Below are 20243 nucleotides of genomic sequence, written 5' to 3'. Positions count from 1 at the left end.
CCAAATCAGAGCATTGGTCTATCTTCAGGGCTGCTCAACTTTGGCCCTTCTGCAGATGTTGGCCTTCAACTCCCATAATCCCTGGCTACTGGTCACTGTGGTGGGGAATTATGGGAGTTGTAGTCCAAAAACAGCTAGGGGGCCAAAAATGAGCAGGCCTGATCTAGCTCATTGTCCTCACTGACCAGCATGAAAGACAGGATGTCTTGGAGTGGCTCTCCAAGGTTGTAGGCAGGAGTCTCTCCCAGCCCTACTGGGAGATGCCAAGGAGCGAACCGGGGGACCTTCTGCATGCAAAGCAGATGCTCTATTTGGAGCTATGACACCTGCATGTAGTCACCCATCCAAATGCAAACCAAGGTGGACTCTGCTTAGCAAAGGGGACCATTCATGCTTGCTACCGCAAGACTAGCTCTCCTCCCCAAAAGCCCCAGGTAAGGGGCTGAAACTTGAAGAACAGACAGTGTAGCAACTCACAGCAGCCCATACTTCAGCAAGGTATCCCCAAAAGGCAAAAATGGGGGCAGTGAGCCAAAAATAGCAACTGTGCCTCATAAATAAGGACACCTGAAGAGAGAGTGAAAGTGCAGAGTCCAAGAGCTTGAGTAATCAGCAGCAGGAAGCATCCCGTTTGCCAAATTGCTTGAACTGCCTGTCACCATGGATCACTCTCCTGTTACTGACGTGCTTCACTCTGAAGCCAACTACAAGCAAGACCAGAAATTCAAATCTGTGGGCCTAGTTCAGACATTACTTCCTGGGAAGAAAGCCCAACTCACTAGATGGCTTAGGTTCACGTGTGCCCACTCCCTGCACCATAGCGAGAAAGTAATATTTCATCCAGGCTGTATTACATGTACTGGGACATGTCCTTTCCTGTACTCCAGCTGTCCCTGGAATGAACTGATATTTTCTGACACCGTATAGAGGGAAGTTCTGCAGTCAAACCAATACATAAGAAGCTGCTTTATACAGAATCAGGCCACTGGTCCATCTAGCTCAATATGGTCTACAACTGCAGCCCACCAGCTGTTTGACTATAACTCCCATCATCTCCCACTATTGACCACTGGGGCTGGTGATGATGAGAGTAGTAGTCCAACAGTTGGAGGGCCAAAATTGTACAGCCCTGGTCTACACCCAATCGCAGTGACTCTCTAAGGTTTCAGGCAAGAGACTTTCCCAGCCCTATCTGGAGAAGCCAGAGATTGAACCTGGGACCTTTTGCATGCAAGGCAGCATCTTAGATCCCATCTAAACAAACATCATGCACATCATGGGCATACCATTAATAAGACAAAGGGAGATGAATGTCTCCTGGTCCACAGCCTCTAAGGGACCCTCTGAGGGGGCCCCCAGGGCCAATCCTTGCCCTCTCTTCAGTCCCATAGACAGGAGTGTGAGCTGCAGTCGCCCCAAGCAGGTTATCTGCAACTCCTGAATTACAAAGGAGCGGAGGAGAGTGTCAGCAGCTGTAGCAGCAGCAGAGAGGCTTCTTGAGCTCCTCCTCTGCTCGGCAACTGAGTGCAGTTAAGATTGAGCTGGGACTGGGAGCTAGCAAGCTGTTCAAGTGGAAAGAAAAGTCAAACAAAGTAACAACTCTTATCTGTGTGTTTTGTGTGTATGATTTTTCTTCCTGCTTCCCGCATTTATGGAGTGAGTGAGTGTGAGCGTGAGCTATTTTTAACTTTTAAGGGTGATTTTAAAATGATTGGGTTCTTCCCTCTAGTCCTGATGACCCATGTGAAGTGATCTTCTTCCAACTTGCAATGAGTCCTTTTCCCCTCTGTAGAGAGGAAAGAGGGGGTGGTGGCAGGGGGTTTATTGATTGGTTCTTTGATGGTGGTGGTTGGAAATATATTCAATTGTTTTTCAACCAAACAAGTTCTCAAAAAAATGTTCCTTGTTCCCAGAATGGTTCACAATACTTGAGGGTTGGGGAAGAGAGGAGGCTAGCCTAGCATCCTTCCTGATTGTTTGCTAATAACCCAGAGTTAACCACAAGTTTGGAGTGGTATAAAAATGTTAAATAAAATAAATAATTTTAAACTGGTTTGCCTGGATATCCCTTCACCAGCCTTTTCCAAATGAAAAAATATTATTGTTGTTGTTTTTAAATCCCGCCATGCTACAGCCCTGACAAAAATTGTTAAGCTTGGAACAGAAGCTTGCTTTGGAACCCACAGAAGGGGAGGAGAGCTGGTCTTGTGGTAGCAAGCATGAATTGCCCTCTTGTGTTTCATAAAGCTGATACCGTTGTATTATTTGGTTCTGCTGTTGTTTACACCTTGTAACTGTAGCCTCCTGCCCTCTGTTAATCTGCTACACTATATTACACGTGTCCTTAATGTTCTTCTGCAGCAGACACATGAGGCCAGGAGAAGAGGAAGGCAGCGAGGGGCCCATTTTAGAATCTCGCCTCTGGGCCCACGCCAACCTTGGTATGCCAATAAAATTCTTGGGCTTCCCTCTGCAGGTGAGGAATATTTTTAATGCTTTCTTATTTAAAACCTATACACAGAAAGTGTCAGAGAGAAGGCTGGTCTAGAACCTCTTGCCTACCATCTAGCTTTCAACATGCAAGGAATCATTTTTTATAGGTGGTAGTAATTAATAATGGAATTCCACGATCCAGATCAGAACTTACTGGAGATAGCTGGGCGATTTGCAGTATATCAGCCAGAGTTTCTGCCACCCTGTTGTCTAATAATAGAGATTCTTTTGTTTCAAGGATATTTTTCCCCGTAAGTTTAGGCTGCTGAATTGGATAAAGATTTGGGGGAAAGTAGGAGTAAATGTGTATGAAAGGACTATAAGTTCAGTTCTGAAAACAAACTCTTCAACTGTGCATGTGCTCAGAAGCTTCCTGTCTCTTAACTCTAAGTGTATGTCCAACCCTGAGCCACTATTTTGCATCTGTTTCTGCTTGGTACATAGGGACATAGAAAGCTGCCTTATACCGAATCAGACCATTGGTCCATCTGGCTCAGTATTGTCCACACACTGACTGGCAGCATCTCTGCAAGGTTTTAGTCTTCCCAGCCCTACCAGGAGATGCTGCCAAGGATTAAACCTGGGATCTTCTGCATGAAGACTCTCTTCCACTGAGCTACGGCCTTATCCCCTATATCTTACAAAGCGCAAACATGCACTCTCTTATCCAAATGCAAACTAAGGTGAACCCTGCTTAGCAAAGGGGGTAATGAAGACTCGCTACCAGAAGACCAGCTCTTGGGGCAGACCTTGGGGTTATATTAAAAACCAGAAGTTAATCCCACAAGCCCGAAGGTTGCCCACCCAACATAGGCTGTACTAAATTTACTACAAGACCTAGATATATGTTCAAAAGTTATAAAATCAAGAGACAGTTTAAACTGCCTATAGCCCTTTTCAGACATTATAACTTGGCCCCACTGTGCAGTGGGGAGAAGAAAGAGAGGTCCGGCTCCCCCGCTGCGCTGCTCACAATCCTGGGACTGCCCGGCATCACGGGGAAGGCTCGGCCCTCTTCAGACAAGCCCCATCATAACTGTGAGTGGCGCGGCAGGGGACCGACTTCCTTTCCCTTTGCTCTGCTGTCCATGGCTACAATGGGGTGAAGCTATTCCGTCTGAAGAGGGCTTCTAGCACTTCTTATTGTGCAAGAAGAGGATGGCTGTGCGTCCACATCCAGTTTTCCCTCGGCGATACTGTGTCCATTATTTAAGCATATATTTCTTACTTGCTCAGCCAATCTTCTCAAGACAGTCAACAGTCAAATCCAGTTAAAAACAAGACATTGTTTTTTAAATTGCCCAGCCTAGGCAACGCCCCAACCTTAAAAATAAAATGGTGGTCAACAGTTCAAATAGATCAGAGTGAAATGCGGCAGCTGAACAAAGGATCTTCAACTGGTTGCACCCAGACTCTCCTTCAAACGTGGACAGATTTGGATCTCAAGATCAGAAATCCCAATTGTGACACACACAATTGCTCAGCTGTTCAGCAGCTGAAGTATTTGCATTTAATATTGCCAGGGGATACGAGGCATGTCCATGGGGGTTTCAACTGATAAGCGGACACACACATTCACTGGATAGAAACCGTGATGCAGGGTTGAAGTTGGGTGTGCCTCAATGGTTAAAGTGAGACATTCCACCCCACCCAATGTAACTGTTCTACCTCCACAGCAAACAGAAGGCTGACAAAGTAAATACTTCCAGGCACACAAAGGTTTGCTTAGGTAAGGAATTCCATTAACTCTTTTGCCTGCAGTCTTTTAGAGCGGGGGTGGGCAGCCACATTGGTTTTTGGTGGGGTTGGGTTTTTTTTTTTTGCAAAATCCCATACGCCCAGGGGCTCTGCCCTTGCACACCAGGCATGACTGAAACGACAGCACATGTTTTACTGTATTGTGATCTATACAGGGCTTTTTGCCACCATTATATCTCCCCAGCTTTTAATCAACTTCCCAGGACATTCAGACCTCTTGTGTAATTTTTTTTTTTACTTTCTGACAAGATGAGATCTTTCTAAATCTTAATTGCAAACTGCCCTGAGCCATTTTGGAAGGACGGTATAAAAACTGAATGAATTAATGATGTCACCAAGTTTTGCTGACCACAAGCAAAAACTGGCATCAAACATTAGTCCCAGAACAAAGAAAGGGGCTTTATTTTACTCTGCATATAGGTCAGTGGTTCCCAACCTCAGTTCCTCTAGAGGTTGCTGAATTATAACTCCCATCACCCCCCAGCCACAATAAATGGTAGCTGGGAATGATGGGAGTTGTAGTTCAGCAACATCTGGAGGAACCCAGGTTGGGTACCAATGGCATAGGTGAACATTATTGGATACAGTATCGATTGTCTACTGTATTATGTTTAATTAGGTCCCCCCCCAATTTGTATTGAGTATTTGCTGGTCTGTAACCGTATCAATAAAGACTGACTGACAAACCTTTTTTTAATTCTCTCTTTTGCTGTCAGAGCTTTGGAAGCTACTAGCATGAAATAGCCGTTTGGGGAGGTGGAGCCAGGCAGAAAGTGGCAGCTTGGAGAGGCAGAGCCAACCGCAAAATGGCAGCTTGTATGCAGATACACACAACTAACCTAAAGGATTTTAACATCAAAACTCCTGAATTCGGAGAAATTTTTGCTGCAGGACAGGAAGGGAGCAAGAGGCACTGCTTTGTGTGTGGGACTATTGGAGAGAAACTGGAGAGAGAGTAAAAGCAACCTGTGGCACTCAATGACAGGGGGATTGAAAATGGCAGCCAAGCCCTCACTCGGCCAGCCAATCAGATTTGCAGTATTGGCAGGAAAGGAAGGACGCCATTCCAAAAGCCTGGAGAGCTACTTCAGAGAATCATCAGCACCAAATGTCTACCCCTGCTCTAAAGGACTCTCATTTGGCTCCCATAACACAGAACCCTGGTCAGCTAATAAAGCCAAGTTGGCACTAAGGCCGGGGTTATGCTGGACTAGGAGAGCTGGTCTTCTGGTAGCAAGCATTAAATTGTCCCCTTTCCTAAGCAGAGTCCACCCTGGTTGCATTTGAATGGTAGACTACATGTGAGCACTGTAAGATATTCCCCTTAGGGGATGGGGCCGCTCTGGGAAGAGCAGAAGGTTCCAAGTTCCCTCCCTGGCATCTCCAAATAGAGCTGAGAGAGATTCCTGCCGGCAACCTTGGAGAAGCCACTGCCAGTCTGTGTAGACAATACTGAGCTAGATGGCCCAGTGGTCTGACTCAGTATCCAGCAGCTTCCTATGTTCTTATGACTATAACTCGCTTCATCCTCAGCCCCAATGGCCTTTGGCCATTTTCTTCTCAAACCTTTCCTTCCTTCAAAACTCCAAGAGGAACATTATTGTAAAGCAAGCATTACTCCATTACACCCTGTTTGTTTTTATGAGTGCAATTTTATGCTTAAGCGTCTTCTCCATCAGCAAATACAAGAAAGCAGCAGGAAAACTGAAGCTGCAACCAAGCCGAGCCCAAGTCTGCCTTAATACCCAATCCTCGCAAAGAAAAGAATTAATAAGATCACCCATCAGTGGTTTCAGCTGAACTATACAAATAAAGTCAAGCTGAGACAAAGCTTTCCCTCCCCCCTCTGTACAAGTTTAAAATGTACTGCACATTTAAACTAGCTATAAATGTTAACAGCCATCTAATAACCCTGAACAATCTTTCCACGTCCCATCTGAGATATATATAGCTAGATGCTCAGAAATGAGGAAGTTACTGACTTTGGCTACCTGCCATAGAGAGTATTTCCACACCATACTGGAGCCATTATAGCCCATGACTAATACCTGGGCTACCTCCTCCAACACGAGCAGGGCTGAGATAGGAACACAGGAAGCTGCCTTATGCTGAGTCAGACCATTGGTCCATCCAAGTCAGTGCTGTCTACACTGACTGGCAGTGGTTTTCCAAGGTTTCAGGCTGGAATCACTCCCAGCCCTACCTGGAGATGCCAGGGAGTGAGCCTGGGACCTTCTGCATGCAAGCAGATGCTCTCCCACTGAACCACAGCACCATTGCCTAAGGGGAATTTCTTACAGCAGACAGTGCTCAGACGGTGTCACCCATCCAAATGTTTAGTTTAGTTGTTTATTTACGATCTTAGCTCAAACATCAATATACACAGAATATACACAGTAAAAAGAGAAAACAATAATGGAAACAAAGTCTAAAATGTCATCAAATATATAAAATCAGGAATCTTTGACAGTAACCGATTGCTGTGCTCTAGCTTCTCTTAGTCTGGTCAATGTATAACAAAATTTAGCAACCGCCGGGGATATTGTTGGGTCCCTGTCTTCTAATAAGCATATAAGAATTGTCTCCACTGAGTGGCTTTGGGGATCTTTCAGATACTGAGATAAAAATAAATCTCTTTCATCAGTATGAAGTGGGCAATGTAACAGTGAATGCGACAAGGTTTCGGGAGCTCCCATCCAAATGCAAACCAAGACAAACTTTGCTTAGCAAAGGGGACAATGCATGCTCACTACCATAGGACCAGCTCTTGCCTATGCTTCCCAGCATTTGAAAATCCATCAGATATTTTCTTCTCAGGAGGGTTCCAGCTGCCCAGAAGTCCCTACCTACCTCACGCTCAATCACATCAAAAGTAAAAAAAAAATAAAAAATAGGACAGGTGTTTTTAATGCATCCTTTAAAAAAATATATAGTTGGGAGCTACGATGGTTCGATTATGAAGATAAACCCAGGAAGGCATTTTATACCACTGCAATAATTTTTTTATTCCCTTCTTTTCATAAGTTGTAAACTTTAAGACTGTAATACTCCCATTTGGGGCTAAGTCCCATTGAACCAAATGGAATTCGCTGCCAGGTAAACAAGCACTGGACTGCACTGCAAATGAGCTGGAATGGATCCCTTTTTAAAGTGTTGTTTACCTTTGTTAATAGAACAAAGAACAAAGACGCTCTTGCAAAGAGTTCTGGTTTGATCAAGCAGCTCAGCTTGTGAAAGACTGTCGCTGCCATGGCTATTGTTTAAGAACCATCAAGAAAGAACACACACCATAGTAGCTCTTTATAGGAAACAGAGCAGAACAAAAGCAAATTCCAAAGTTTCCCCTGGTGAAAAGATAAGATTCACCTGGGGGGGGGGAGCAGATTAGCCTATTATCAGTAGCCTGCCAAGCAAAGAATTGGCAGGTTTGCAACACTCATGTTAGCCGAGGTATTTTGGGAGCACCATTTATTTGCTGCAGAAGAACCTTTGATTGTTGCTCCCAACTAAGATTTTATCTAAATACATCAGCAACATCTTACAGCTATCTTTGGCACCTGTTTGAAGTTTAGCTCTGCCTCCTCCTCAAATAAAGACGACACCGGATTAGTGGCTGGCTTTATTTTATTTAATCATTTTAATACATTTAAATCCTGCCTCTCTTGCATGGTAGAATGCAAGGCACGGGGACATACTGTTCGGAACACTGGAAGCTGCCTTAAATAGACTCAACCCATTGGTCCATCTGGCTAAGAGGGCTGCTCAACTTCTCCCCCCCCCCCACTGCCTGCTTTTTTTTTAGACTACAACTCCCATAATCCCCAGCCACAGTGGCCAACAGTCAGGGATTATGGGAGTTGTAGGCCCACACCTGCAGGAGGGCTGACGCTGAGCAGCCTTGATCTAGCTCAATACTGTCTACACCGACTGGCAGCAGTTCTCAGAGTTTTCAGGCAAGAGCCATTTCCTGCCCTACCTGGGGAGGCGAGGGATTGAACCTGGGACCTTCTGTATGCAAAGCAGATGCTCTACCACTGAGCTATGGCCCCTGAGATCCCAAGGTGGTGTCCCATTCAGGCACTGACCAGAGCCAGTCCTGCCCAAGTTTTAGAAAGGTTACTACATGTGCCCTCTGTCCATGCCCTGGGGCTACTATGCATTAGCTGCAGCTAAAGCTTGGCAACAGCTTGACACTTACACAGCTGATTGTGGAGTTGGCCTAGGTAGCTATTGATGTTTGCTTTTTATTTCCCACTCTGAAACTTACCTAATTTTTGTTATGGCTTGTCATCAATACAGAATAAAATTATTACTGCTCAGGAATTCCTGAGCAACGGAGTAAACCCCTCTCTGTTCAGTGGGGCTTACTGCCAGGTAACTGTGCATCAGACTGCGGCCTGGGTCTGAAATGCAGCCGAGGCAGAGTACCAATGGCATCCCTATCATTTTAGTTGGCATACACAATATTTTAACAAAATATGCCGATGCATCACCTTAGCTGTGTTGTTTTTTAAAACCTGATCATTGCCATTGAACAAGTGAGCATGCAGGAATACGGTTATAACAAATCACTACCCATGGATATAAACAGAAGTAAGCCACAGAATGAAAAATAATATCCAGATACCACTCTGGATTCTATAGCAATTAAGGTCAAGTGTGCCGTCAAGTCAATTTCAACTCCTGGCGCCCACAGAGCCCTGGGGTTTTCTTTTGGTAGGAGGGGGGTTACCATTGCCTCCTCCCACACAGTATGAGACGCTATATCACTGCTGCCCGATATAGAACTTCTGCTTGTTAGTCAAGCATTTCCCCGCTGCGCCATAACAATACTTTGCAGCAAATTCTATGACTAGAAGTCCATGTTTATTCTACCCTTTCACCAAGGAGCTCAATCCACATGGTTCTGGCTCTCTCTCTCTCTTCACACACACTCACTCTTTTAGTCTTGAGTACCACACAGGGCGATGGCAAGGATAAAAGGGAGTGACTGACCCAGGGTCACACAGTACGTTTTGCAGCAAAGCAGCATTTTTGAACATGGGTTTCTCTGGTCAAAGTCTAATGCACTTCTAGACAGTACATCACACTGGCTCGTGTGTGGGACTTGGGAGGACAACACCCAAGCAGACACAATGTGGAGCCCTGTGAATAACACAGGAGAGGATGCTGCTCTTGTGGTAGCAAACATGAATTGTCTCCTTTGCTAAGCAAGGTCTGTCTTGGTTTGCATTTGGATGTGTGACTACATGGAAGCGCTGTAAAATATTCCCTTTACGAGATGGGGCCATAGGTCAGTGGAAGAGCATCTGTAGGCCTGCTTGCAGAAGGTCCCAAGTTCATGCCTTGACATCTCCAGGTAGGACTGGGAGAGACATCTGCCTGAAATCTTGGAGAGCAACTGCCAATCAGTGTAGGCAATCTATATATATAATTATCTTAGACGTGCCCGTCGCTAATCCCGTGTGTGGCAGCTCTCGTGAGAGTTCGCGAGCGAGAGGAGGAGGAGAGGAAAGCGACAGCAGCGGGGAACATAAGGCCAATGGGCGGGCCAGCCAATGGGCGGGCGGGGAGAGAAGGCGGTGTGGGGAAGAGAAAGCGGCTGGCCAGGCAGCCAGCCAGAGAAAAACAACATTGGAGCAGAGGGAAAGGAAGAGGAGGGCCGAGAATGAGGGAGAACTAGAGCCGTAGATGCTCTGTGCCCAGGCCAGCTAGTATTTATTTATTTGGTTTCTATACCGCCCTTCCAAAAATGGCTCAGGGTGGTTTACACAGAGTAAATAAATAAATAAATAAATAAATAAATAAATAATAAAGATGGCTCCCTGTCCCCAAAGGGCTCACAATCTAAAAAGAAACATAAGACAGGCACCAGCAACAGTCATGGGGGGGGCAGGGTGCTGTGCTGGGGGTGGAGAGGGCCAGTTACTCTCCCCCTACTAAATAAAGAGAATCACCACGTTAAAAGTGGGCCTCTTTGCCCAGTTAGCAGGGGACATTACAACTTGTAGGTTTTCCTCAACCATATTTTATCCCATACCCCTTGCACTTTTTCTAAACTACAGTCCCTGCTCTGATGGTAGACTGAGCTAGATGGCCAAATGTCCGACTCAGTCTCAGGCAGATTCCTATGAATAGTGGGAGCAACATCTGATGCCGCATGGCCTCTCATCCAGATTCCTGATCAGGTCTGTACTCTGCAGAAGCAGAAACGGAAAAATGTCGAGTATGTTAGGAGTAATTGGATCTGCACAGAAAAACATCTGCTCAGGTATAAGGCTGTACGCCTTTTCCAGCACAGAAGTGCTTTCTATGTAGGAGATTTATCATACTGCTTCTACTGCTTCATCCTTCATTTTGAAAGTGCGGCCAAATAGACCAGGAGAGTTGGGCGGGGGTGTGTGTGTGTGAGATGAAGTTTTGTCTTTTACAAACACAACAAATATTTATATGCCGCTTTTCAACAAAAGTTCCCCAAGCCGCTTACACAGATACAAATAAATTGGCTCCCTGTCTCCAAAGGACTCACAGTCTAAAAAAGAAACATAAGACAGACCCCAGCAACAGCCGCTGGAGGGATACTGTGCTGGGGCTGGATAAGGCCAGTTGTTCTCTCCCTGCTAAATAAAGAGAATCGGCACTTTTAAGAGATGCCTCTTTGCTCAGTTAGCAGGGGACTTTACAACTTGTAGGTTTTCCTCAACCTTAATAAGGCCCTGTGATATATTATCCCATACCCCTTGCACTTTTTTCTAAACTACAGTCTATACTCTGATGGTATACCCCAATTACACCCCAATTACAGTGAACAGAAACAAAGTGACACGTAGTTGCCGTTCAGTCCGTGTTATTTTGGTATGCACAAAAATACCACTATTGGGTATCAGCCCTGCTTATCTTTGCTGCTGCTCTATTCTTGTACTGCAGAAGAGGGAAATACTTAATGGAGGAATTATTTTTCCTTTGCAGCCAATGTGTTGGACTAGGACCGGGAAGACCCGAGTTCGAATCCACAGCCAACCATTTATTTATTTCCCGTTTTATATCCCGCTCTTCCTCCAAGGAGCCCAGAGCGGTGTACTACATACTCGAGTTTCTCCTCACAACAACCCCGCGAAGTAGGTTAGGCTGAGAGAGAGAAGTGACGGGCCCAGAGTCACCCAGCAAGCATCATGGCTGAATGGGGGTTTGAACTCAGGTCTCCCTGGTCCTAGTCCAGCACTCTAACCACTACACCTCACTGGGTGACTCTGGACCAGTCACGTATCTCTCAGCCTAAGCTACCTCTCAGAGTTGTTGTGAGGATAAAAATGAGCATGTACACCGCTCTAAGCTCCTTGGAGGAAGAGCGGAAAAGAAATGTAATGAATGAATGAATGAATGAATAAAATAATTCCATCCAGCACGCTGTACGTTTGCTGTTTGACTGTCTTTGGTGGGTACATTCAATCCCCACACCAGATTAGTGAAGCACGCCTTTTACTCAGGGGAGGCTTAAAATGCTTCACTATCTATGTGTTCTTGAGGTCTGATGTTCCCTTACATGTAGTCATTGTAAGCCACACTGAGAGGGCAATGAAGCATGTACAACAGCCCTTGCATAACTCCCCGACGAGGCACCTGTTGAAACCTGCCGATGTCAGGAATGCACAATTGAGCTGCCAAAGTTTCTAGAAGTGCCCTAAATTTAACCTGTGTAATCCAATACCCAGGGAGAGGTCCATAAACCCTTAAATACTCACCTGGGGCTAGCCTCTTTATTGTGAGATACCTAGCAGGCCGAGGAGGCTGCGTCCTGGGCCAAATGCCTGATCACATTTCCTTTTGAGCAGTTTCCCTATACTTTACCAGTGCCAGCAGCTTCCTTTATTGTTTGCTTTTAGCTAAAGCTAACTCCGTTTCAGAGCAGATTTGATAACCCATCAGAATTCAGGGAATGTGGCAGGAAGGTGGAGTTCTCAACGAGATCAGGTTCACCAGCCGTCTTCTGCACTCCATATGCCACTTAAGGCAGGAGCAAAGAGTTGGTTGTTTTTTTGTTTCGTTTATTATTTCTTGTTTACACAGTCAGACAGGTGTTATTGACTGGTTGGTTTTATCCAGACATCGAGTCCGTCCCAAGGACCTGGGATGGCTGAATTTTATCATCAATGTTGTTGCTGCTGTTATAGATATCATCGCAGAATATAGGCTGTTCCCAGTAAAGTTGCTTTTTGTAATTGGGTGATGGTGATTTCTGTGGCCCCTATGGTGTTGAGGTGCTCTTCAAGATCTTTAGGAACTGCACCCAGGGCACCAATTACCACTTTGGTCTTTTTCTGCCACAGCCTTTCAATTTCAATTTGTAGATCTTTGTATTTGGTGATTTTTTTCTATTTCTTTTTCTTCTATTCTGCTATCCCCTGGTATTGCTATGTCGATTATTTTAACTTGTTTTGCTTTCTTCTCGACTGCAGTTATATCTGGTGTATTGTGTGGCAGATGTTTGTCTGTTTGTAGTTGGAAGTCCCATAATATTTTTACATCGTCATTTTCTTCAACTTTTTCAATTTGATGGTCCCACCAATTTTTGGCTACAGGTAGCTTGTATTTTTTGCAGATGTTCCAGTTTATCATCCCTGCTACCTTGTCATGCCTTTGTTTGTAGTCAGTTTGTGTGTTCTTTTTACAACAGCTGATTAGGTGGTCCACTGTTTCATCTGCTTCTTTACAAAGGTGGTACTTGCTGTTTGTTGTGGATTTTTCGACTTTGGCTCTTATTGCATTTGTTCTTAGTGCCTGTTCTTGTGCAGCCAGTATTAAACCCTCTGTTTCTTTCTTCAAGTTGCCATTCTTAAGCCATTGCCAGGTCTTGGTGATGTCTGATTTTCCACTTATATTGTGCAAATATTGACCATGCAGGGGCTTATTTCTCCATTTTTCTGCTCGGTTCTTGACTTATTCTTTCTTGTAGGCCTGCTTTCTTTCATTGGTGTTGAATAGTTTCTCGTTATTGACCATTTGAAGTGCATCTTCTTCACTGTCCCTTATATATTCTTCAAGACCTCTTTTCTCCTCCTCTACTGTTTGATGGACTTGCAGCATTCCTCTTCCACCTGAGCTGCAACGGAGGTATAGCCTATCTACATCACTGCGGGGATGCAGAGCATGATTGATGGTCATGATTTTCCTGGTCTTACGATCTAGTGTCTCTAGCTCTGTCTGGGTCTAGTCTATTATTCCTGCAGTGTATCTGATAACAGGTATAGCCCAGGTGTTGATGGCTTGTATGGTGTTCCCACCATTGAGTTTGGACTTGAGGATTTTTCTAACTCTCCTAATGTATTCACTTCCAATTTTTCTTTTAACTTCAGTGTGTGCGATGTTATCAGCCTGGAGAATGCCCAAGTATTTGTAATGTTCTTTCTCTTCCAGGTTCTTGATCTTGCTTCCATTGGGTAGTTCTATTCCTTCTGTTTTTGTTATTTTTTCTCTTTTCCTTATTAATGCAGCACACTTGTCTAGTCCAAACTCCATTGCTATATCGCTACTGAAGATACGGACAGTGTTTAGCAGTGATTCAATTTCTGACTGGGACTTTCCATACAACTTCAGATTGTCCATGTACAGCAGATTGTTTATTTGACTTGATGTTTTAGATGTTTGGTATCCGAGGCCTGTTTTGTTTAGTATTTGTGAAAGTGGGGTCATGGCGATTACAAACAACAGAGGCGATAGTGAGTCCCCTTGGAAAATGCCTCTTCTAATGCTAACCTGTCCAAGTGCCTCACCATTGATTGTTAACTGTGTACTCCACATGCACATTGCTTTTTTTTTATAAATATCTGGATGTTTTTGCTGACACCAGTTGTTTCTAAACATTTTAGTATCCATGTGTGAGGCAATGAATCGAAGGCCTTCTTGTAGTCAATCCATGCAACACTTAGATTTGTTTTTCTTCTCTTGCAATTTTCTAAAACCATTTTGTCAATCAGCAGCTGGTCTTTTGTGCCTCTGGTGTTTGGGCAATTTCCTTTCTGTTCAACTGGAAGCTGTTTGTTAGTTAATAAGTGTTGCATGACTTCATCTGCTATTATTCCAGTTAATAATTTGAACATGTTTGGCAGGCAGGTTATCGGTCTATATTTACTTGGAACTGCACCTTTTGCTGGGTCTTTCATGATGAGATGAGTTTTCCCAGTTGTTAGCCATTGTTCAATATTATTATTATTATTATATTTCTATACTGCCCTTCCAAAAATGGCTCAGGGTGGTTTACAAAGAGAAATAATAAATAAATATAAGATAGATCCCTGTCCCCAAAGGGCTCACAATAAAAAAAGAAACATAAAATAGACACCAGCAACAGTCACTGGAGGTACTGTGCTAGGGGTGGATAGGGCTAGCTACTCTCCCTCTGCTAAATAAAGCGAATCACCACATTAAAAGGTACCTCTTTGCCAAGTTAGAAGGGGTTTATTTATACCCCACTTTTCTTCTATGGAAATCAAAGGGGTGTATGTAGGATTCTTAGGTGGTCTCCCATTCAAGTGCCCAACCACTCCAGACCTGCTTAGCTTCAGGAAGTGACAGCATCATCTGCCTTCAACCAATTCTCTGGGCCCAGCCAGCTCTCAATACAACTATTCCCAAGCTGTGCCTCTCAGATTGGGGGAAGGGGAGTTATTTATTTTATATATACTGCCTGATTCCAAAGGCTCTTTGAAAGAGGAGTCCTCCATGGACGCCCCACCCCTGACTCCGCCCAATTTTCAGCACAGCCTTCTCAAAACAACATCTCAGCCTTCTCAAAACAATATATCAATATCTTACAATTTAACCTCATGAAAGTTAAAGGGGGCAGGTCCCCCATGACCCTCTCCATGCTCTGCCTGGTTTAACAGCTTTCAACACATATTTGATCAACTTTAAGTACAAATACTCTCAATTTAAGTGGCACATGGATCTTACTGCACAATGGCTGGAGATGTTGGTCACAATACCCTAAACTACTTGCTTTGAAGCAGTCTTATTGAAACTCATGGAATCACCCACTCAGTTTGGTCTATAAGTTATAGATTTGCACTTTGGGGGAGGGAATGGGGAGAGGAACCCAAATTAAGCTGAGCTGGCTTCTAGAAATCCTACAAGGCTGATGTGATGGAAGAGTAACTAATCATTTTACCTTTAAGAGGTCAAGATTTGTTTTGACCAGCAGCACAAGCGCAGAAGTGACTTCCAACAATTGCACAAGGGGGGGGGGAGAATTCCTCCCACTCAGAAAGAATACACCATCGCAGCCAATTTATTTAATAAGGGGAAAGACTTGTTTTCTTAGTATGCATGCCAATTGCTGGTATGTACCAAATGATTACCTAAGCATACTATCAAGCTGTATCTATTCAGCTGGCATAATAGTAGCCTTCTTGCTCTATAATAGGATCCAACAGAATCTCCTGTATCATGTGCTTCTACATTCTATACAATTTTGAGCTCTAGATTTCGGTAATCAACACACAAACATGTACTGTGGAAATGGAAGAGTGGGGTCAGCTCCAGTTTTGAAGGCTGCTTGGAAGGTGATCTCCAATGGGCCCATCCTGGGGCAGGGGGGGCACCTCTTCCTGTTACCCTGGCAGCAGATACAGATTCCTTTCATTCTCAGCGGACCAGCAGCAACAGCAACAGCATTCTGGCCAGTCATTTCCACCTGCCATTTCCCCTTCCCAAGCTTTTACATCATCAGTTCTCAAACTTGGGTCCCCAGATTATGTTGGACTACAACTCCCATGATCCCCATTTGGCTTTTGTGGCCCGAGATGATGGGAGTCCCATAGTCCCGTATCAGCTAGGGACCAAAGTTCAGAGCCAGATACAGGCACAAACTAAGCAAGCTACCATTTAGGGCCTCACATAAGTGGCGCAGCGGGGAAAGGCTTGACTAACAAGCAGAAGGTTGCTGGTTCGAATCCCCACTGGTACTATATCGGGCTGCAGCAATATAGGAAGATGCTGAAAGGTATCATCTCATACTGCATGGGAGGAGGCAATGCTAAACCTCTTCTGCATTCTACCGAAGAAAACCACAGGGCTCTGTGGGCACCAGGAATTGAAATCAACTTGGTGGCACACTTTACCTTTTTTTTTTTTTTTTTAAACGGAATAGCAAAAAATAAACTAAATTTCAAGTTTTACATTAGTTGAAAAATAAAAGAAGGTGGGGAAGACTCTAGAACAGACATTGTTGTTCTAAGACAAAATATGCTTATTTGGCTTCACATTATTTATCACAACTGAGTTTACAAATCCATGCGGAAACAACTGGAACAAAGTAAGTTGCCATATATCGAGTCAGACATTGGTCCATCTAACTCACTTTTGCCTACACAGACTGGCAGCGGCTTCTCCAAGGTTGCAGGCAAGAGCTTCTCTCAGCCCTATCTTGGAGATACTGCCAGAGAGGGAACTTGGAACCTTCTGCAAGCAAGCATGTGGATGCCCTTCCCGGATCAGCCCCATCCCCTAAGGGGAATATCTTACAGTGCTCACATGTAGTCTCCCATTCAAACACAAACCAAGGCAAGCCCTGCTTAGCAGAGGGGAGAATTCATGCTTATGACCACAAAACCAGCTCTTCTCCCATATATAACATTTCATGAGACTGCGGCTCAGTTTAAATCAACATCCACCATCACAGTTACAAGCAGCTCTGCCTCTTCAGAAGAGCAAGCACTGTTGCAGGGAGGGGAGGAGAGTGACCCGACAGGGAGGAACTCCCGATCTGTTTGGGGCCTTTTAAGCTGGACAAAGCTTAGGGCCTCGGAATGTCATCATTGAGAACCCCCTGCCTTATGTAGGGTCAGTTTCTAGAGTAAGGGAGAAGCACCTAACCAGTGGCTGCCAGATGTTGGTTGACCCCAGCAGAGAGCACCCCTCAGGGCATTAGGGCCTCAGCATCCCGGGTGAGGAGTACAGACATTAGCACTGTGCCCCCTCAGAGCACGGTGTCAGTAGGGCAATTCTCCCTGGGGCAGAAGGTCGAGAAGGCTTTAGCACTAGGCCCCTCAAGGCACTATTTATTATTATTATTATTATTATTTTACATTTCTATCCCGCTCTTCCTCCAAGGAGCCCAGAGCGGTGTACTACATCCTTGAGTTTCTCTTTCACAACAACCCTGTGAAGTAGGTTAGGCTGAGAGAGAAGTGACTGGCCCAGAGTCACCCAGCAAGTCTCATGGCTGAATGGGGATTTGAACTCGGGTCTCCCCGGTCCTAGTCCAGCACTCTAACCACTACACCACGCTGGCTCCTAGTGACCACTAGGGCCACCCTCCCTATGAGGGTCAAGGCAGGCACTAGTACTGTGGCCTCAGCAGCTGCCCCAAGGTGCTAACCCCTGCTAACTGGGCCAAGAGGCACCTTGTTAACATGGTGATACTCTTTATTGAGCAGTGGGAGAGTAACTGGCCTTATCCACCCCCAGCTCAGCATCCCTCCAGTGACTGTTGCTGGTGTTAATTTTATGTTTCGTTTTAGACTGTGAGCCCTTAAGGGACAGGGATCCATCTTATTTAATTGATTTATTATTTCTCTCTGGAAACTTGTGTTGAAACGCAGTATAGAAATGTTGTTGCTTTGTCCAGACGCCAGCCCTACATTGAAAAAATGCTAACTTTCCAGGTAATGGATAAGTTTATTTTCTGGAGCTTCAAGTGGCCACCTCACACACGTCAACCTGGGAGGAAGTTACATTAGTTTGGTTTATAGTTTTCAACCCTGTTTATCCAGGATAAGCTGCGTTGTGCACCCTTTTAAACAGAAAAGCTGTATAAAAAAACAAATATTGGACTCTGTGGGATTTACTTCTGAGTAAACATGTAAGATTAAGCTAGCCAAACTCTAACAGAAATGAGCTGCACCAGTCCGTCAATGAAACCTGTTCATGCCATTTCCTTCTCGTTCTGTGCTATCCATCATATCCATATGATCCACAGAGCAAACTGACCCTTATTTCATCTCACATCTATTGAAGATGACCTGTTTTCTTTGACAAGGTTTCCTCCCTCCTATGGCTTCAGCAACTGTGTTGATGTGACCAACAAGCCCTTAACGGGCTGGGCAATGAGAAATTTGACAGCTGTTCCCAACATAGGAGCCAGCGTGGTATAGTGGTTAGAGCGCTGGACTAGGACCGGGGAGACCCGAGTTCAAATCCCCATTCAGCCATAATACTTGCTGGGTGACTCTGGGTCAGTACTTCTCTCTCAGCCTAACCTACTTCACAGGGTTGTTGTGAAAGAGAAACTCAAGTATGTAGTACACCGCTCTGGGTTCGTTGGAGGAAGAGCAGGATATAAAATGTAAATAATAATAATAAATAATAATAATAATAGGGCAGGTGCAGTGCTGGAAGAAACTGCACCTGTTGGATTTCTGTCTAGCCAGACACTGATAAGGGCACAGGGAGCCCTACTAGGGAATCTTTCAGAGATATGCATGGGGCGGGGGGTGAATCTGCGCCGAACAGCAATCTCACTGACTATTTCCAGCAAATATCTTCTGCCCCATTTATCAGCTCCGAGGAGTTGAAGACCGTGTTGCCATTTTGACAAAATACACAGGAAATCCCTAACGACCCTCCAGAATTGCCATCACTTTACTCTGCCTTAAGAGTATTCACTAACACAGGTTCGGAAAGCGGGGTCCATAATACTGATATACACACACGCAGAGAGAAAGGATACAAGTGGACGCAATATTCAGCAGCGGAAAGCGAAGGCGAACAAGGTAAGGTTAGGACTCCAGGCTGAGCCACACCTCCAAAGCGCCCGACGGGACTTTCACAACCCACCGCGCGTCCACACCATCCCTCCACCAGGCTTGCTCCTCCTCGGCCACGTACTAGAGATCAATCAAGTCCCACCACGGAAGAAGGAACTCAGCGGCGGCCGTTCGCCCCCGAGGAAAGAGACTCCCTCCTCGGGTGGCGCCGCTGCGAACGCGCCTGGCCACAGCTACGCAGCCGCTGCCTCCGAACGGGACACAGGCTGGGGGGGGTCGGGGATGCTTCGGGCTCGCCTCACCTTTCGGAAGTAGCAGTCTCCTGTCTGGTCCGGGGGCCGGCAGCCCGAAGGCGGCAGCAGCGTGTCGGTCATCTCCGGGGGTGGTGGCGGCGGCGGCGGCGGCAGCAGCTGGGATGAGCCTGCGCTTTGCGCGAGGAGAGCGCGTCGAGGCGGCGGAGCGCACCTTGTCGCACCCTGCTTAGGACTGCAGGGCTGTCCAGCCGGACGACCGCAGCCACCGCCTCCTCCGGCTTCCCCACCCAGGGGAAGAGTGGCTGGACCAACCCGCGGCCGGGCTGCCCTGCCTAGGGGTCCACCCTCCGGCCGTCGCTCCGCCTCCGCCCGGGGAAGCCCCGGGGGCAGGCAAGAGGCGCCCGCTCTTAGCAGGCTCTTGGAGAGGGATTCCCAGGAGGGGAGGATGGGAAATCGAGATCTAGACGAGGCAGAGGGAGAAGCAGCAACAGCTAGAAGGCAGGGCGGGGGCAAGCAGCCAGCTCTGCCGTGCGGGCCTTCCCTGTCCGCTCCTCTGCTCTCAGCCTCAGCAGGGGGTGATGGGAGTTGTAGTCCAACAGCATCTGGGGACCCAAGTTTAAGAGTGCTGCAGGGGTGGGGAACCTTGGCACTCCAGCTGTTTTTGGACTACAACTCCCATAATCCCCAGCCACAGAGGCCAATAGCTAGGGATTATGGGAATTGTAGGCCAACATCTGCAGGAGTGCCAAGGTTCCCCATCCCTGGGTGTGGGACTAGGACCTGAGAGACCCGAGTTAAAAGCCCTGTTCAGCCAGAGGATGACTCTGGGCCAGGCACTTTGCTCTCAACCGAGCCTACCTCATGGGGTTGTTGTGAGGATAAACATAACCCTGTATAGTGCTCTGGGCTCCTTGGAGGAAGAGCAGGATGTGCATGTAAAAATAAAGAAATAAAATAAATATTTTAGGGCACTCTG

The 20243-nt window shown here is 45.9% G+C and overlaps 1 protein-coding gene across 1 annotated transcript in view; it reads right to left on the bottom strand.

Annotated features, from left to right (window-relative positions):
• The window catches only part of RHPN2 (rhophilin Rho GTPase binding protein 2), a 57746-nt gene extending 38134 nt beyond the window's left edge, over nucleotides 1–19612 (bottom strand). Inside the window, exon 1 of the mRNA XM_053271514.1 lies at nucleotides 19316–19612. Coding sequence (XP_053127489.1) covers nucleotides 19316–19387 — 72 coding nt within the window. The 5' untranslated portion in view covers nucleotides 19388–19612. The remainder of the gene's footprint in view (nucleotides 1–19315) is intronic.
• Nucleotides 19613–20243: the final 631 nt, after the last annotated feature.

This window comes from Hemicordylus capensis, chromosome 9 (assembly GCF_027244095.1).
Source record: "Hemicordylus capensis ecotype Gifberg chromosome 9, rHemCap1.1.pri, whole genome shotgun sequence".
Classification (NCBI taxonomy): domain Eukaryota; kingdom Metazoa; phylum Chordata; class Lepidosauria; order Squamata; family Cordylidae; genus Hemicordylus; species Hemicordylus capensis.
This window is presented reverse-complemented; position numbering and strand designations above follow the sequence as displayed.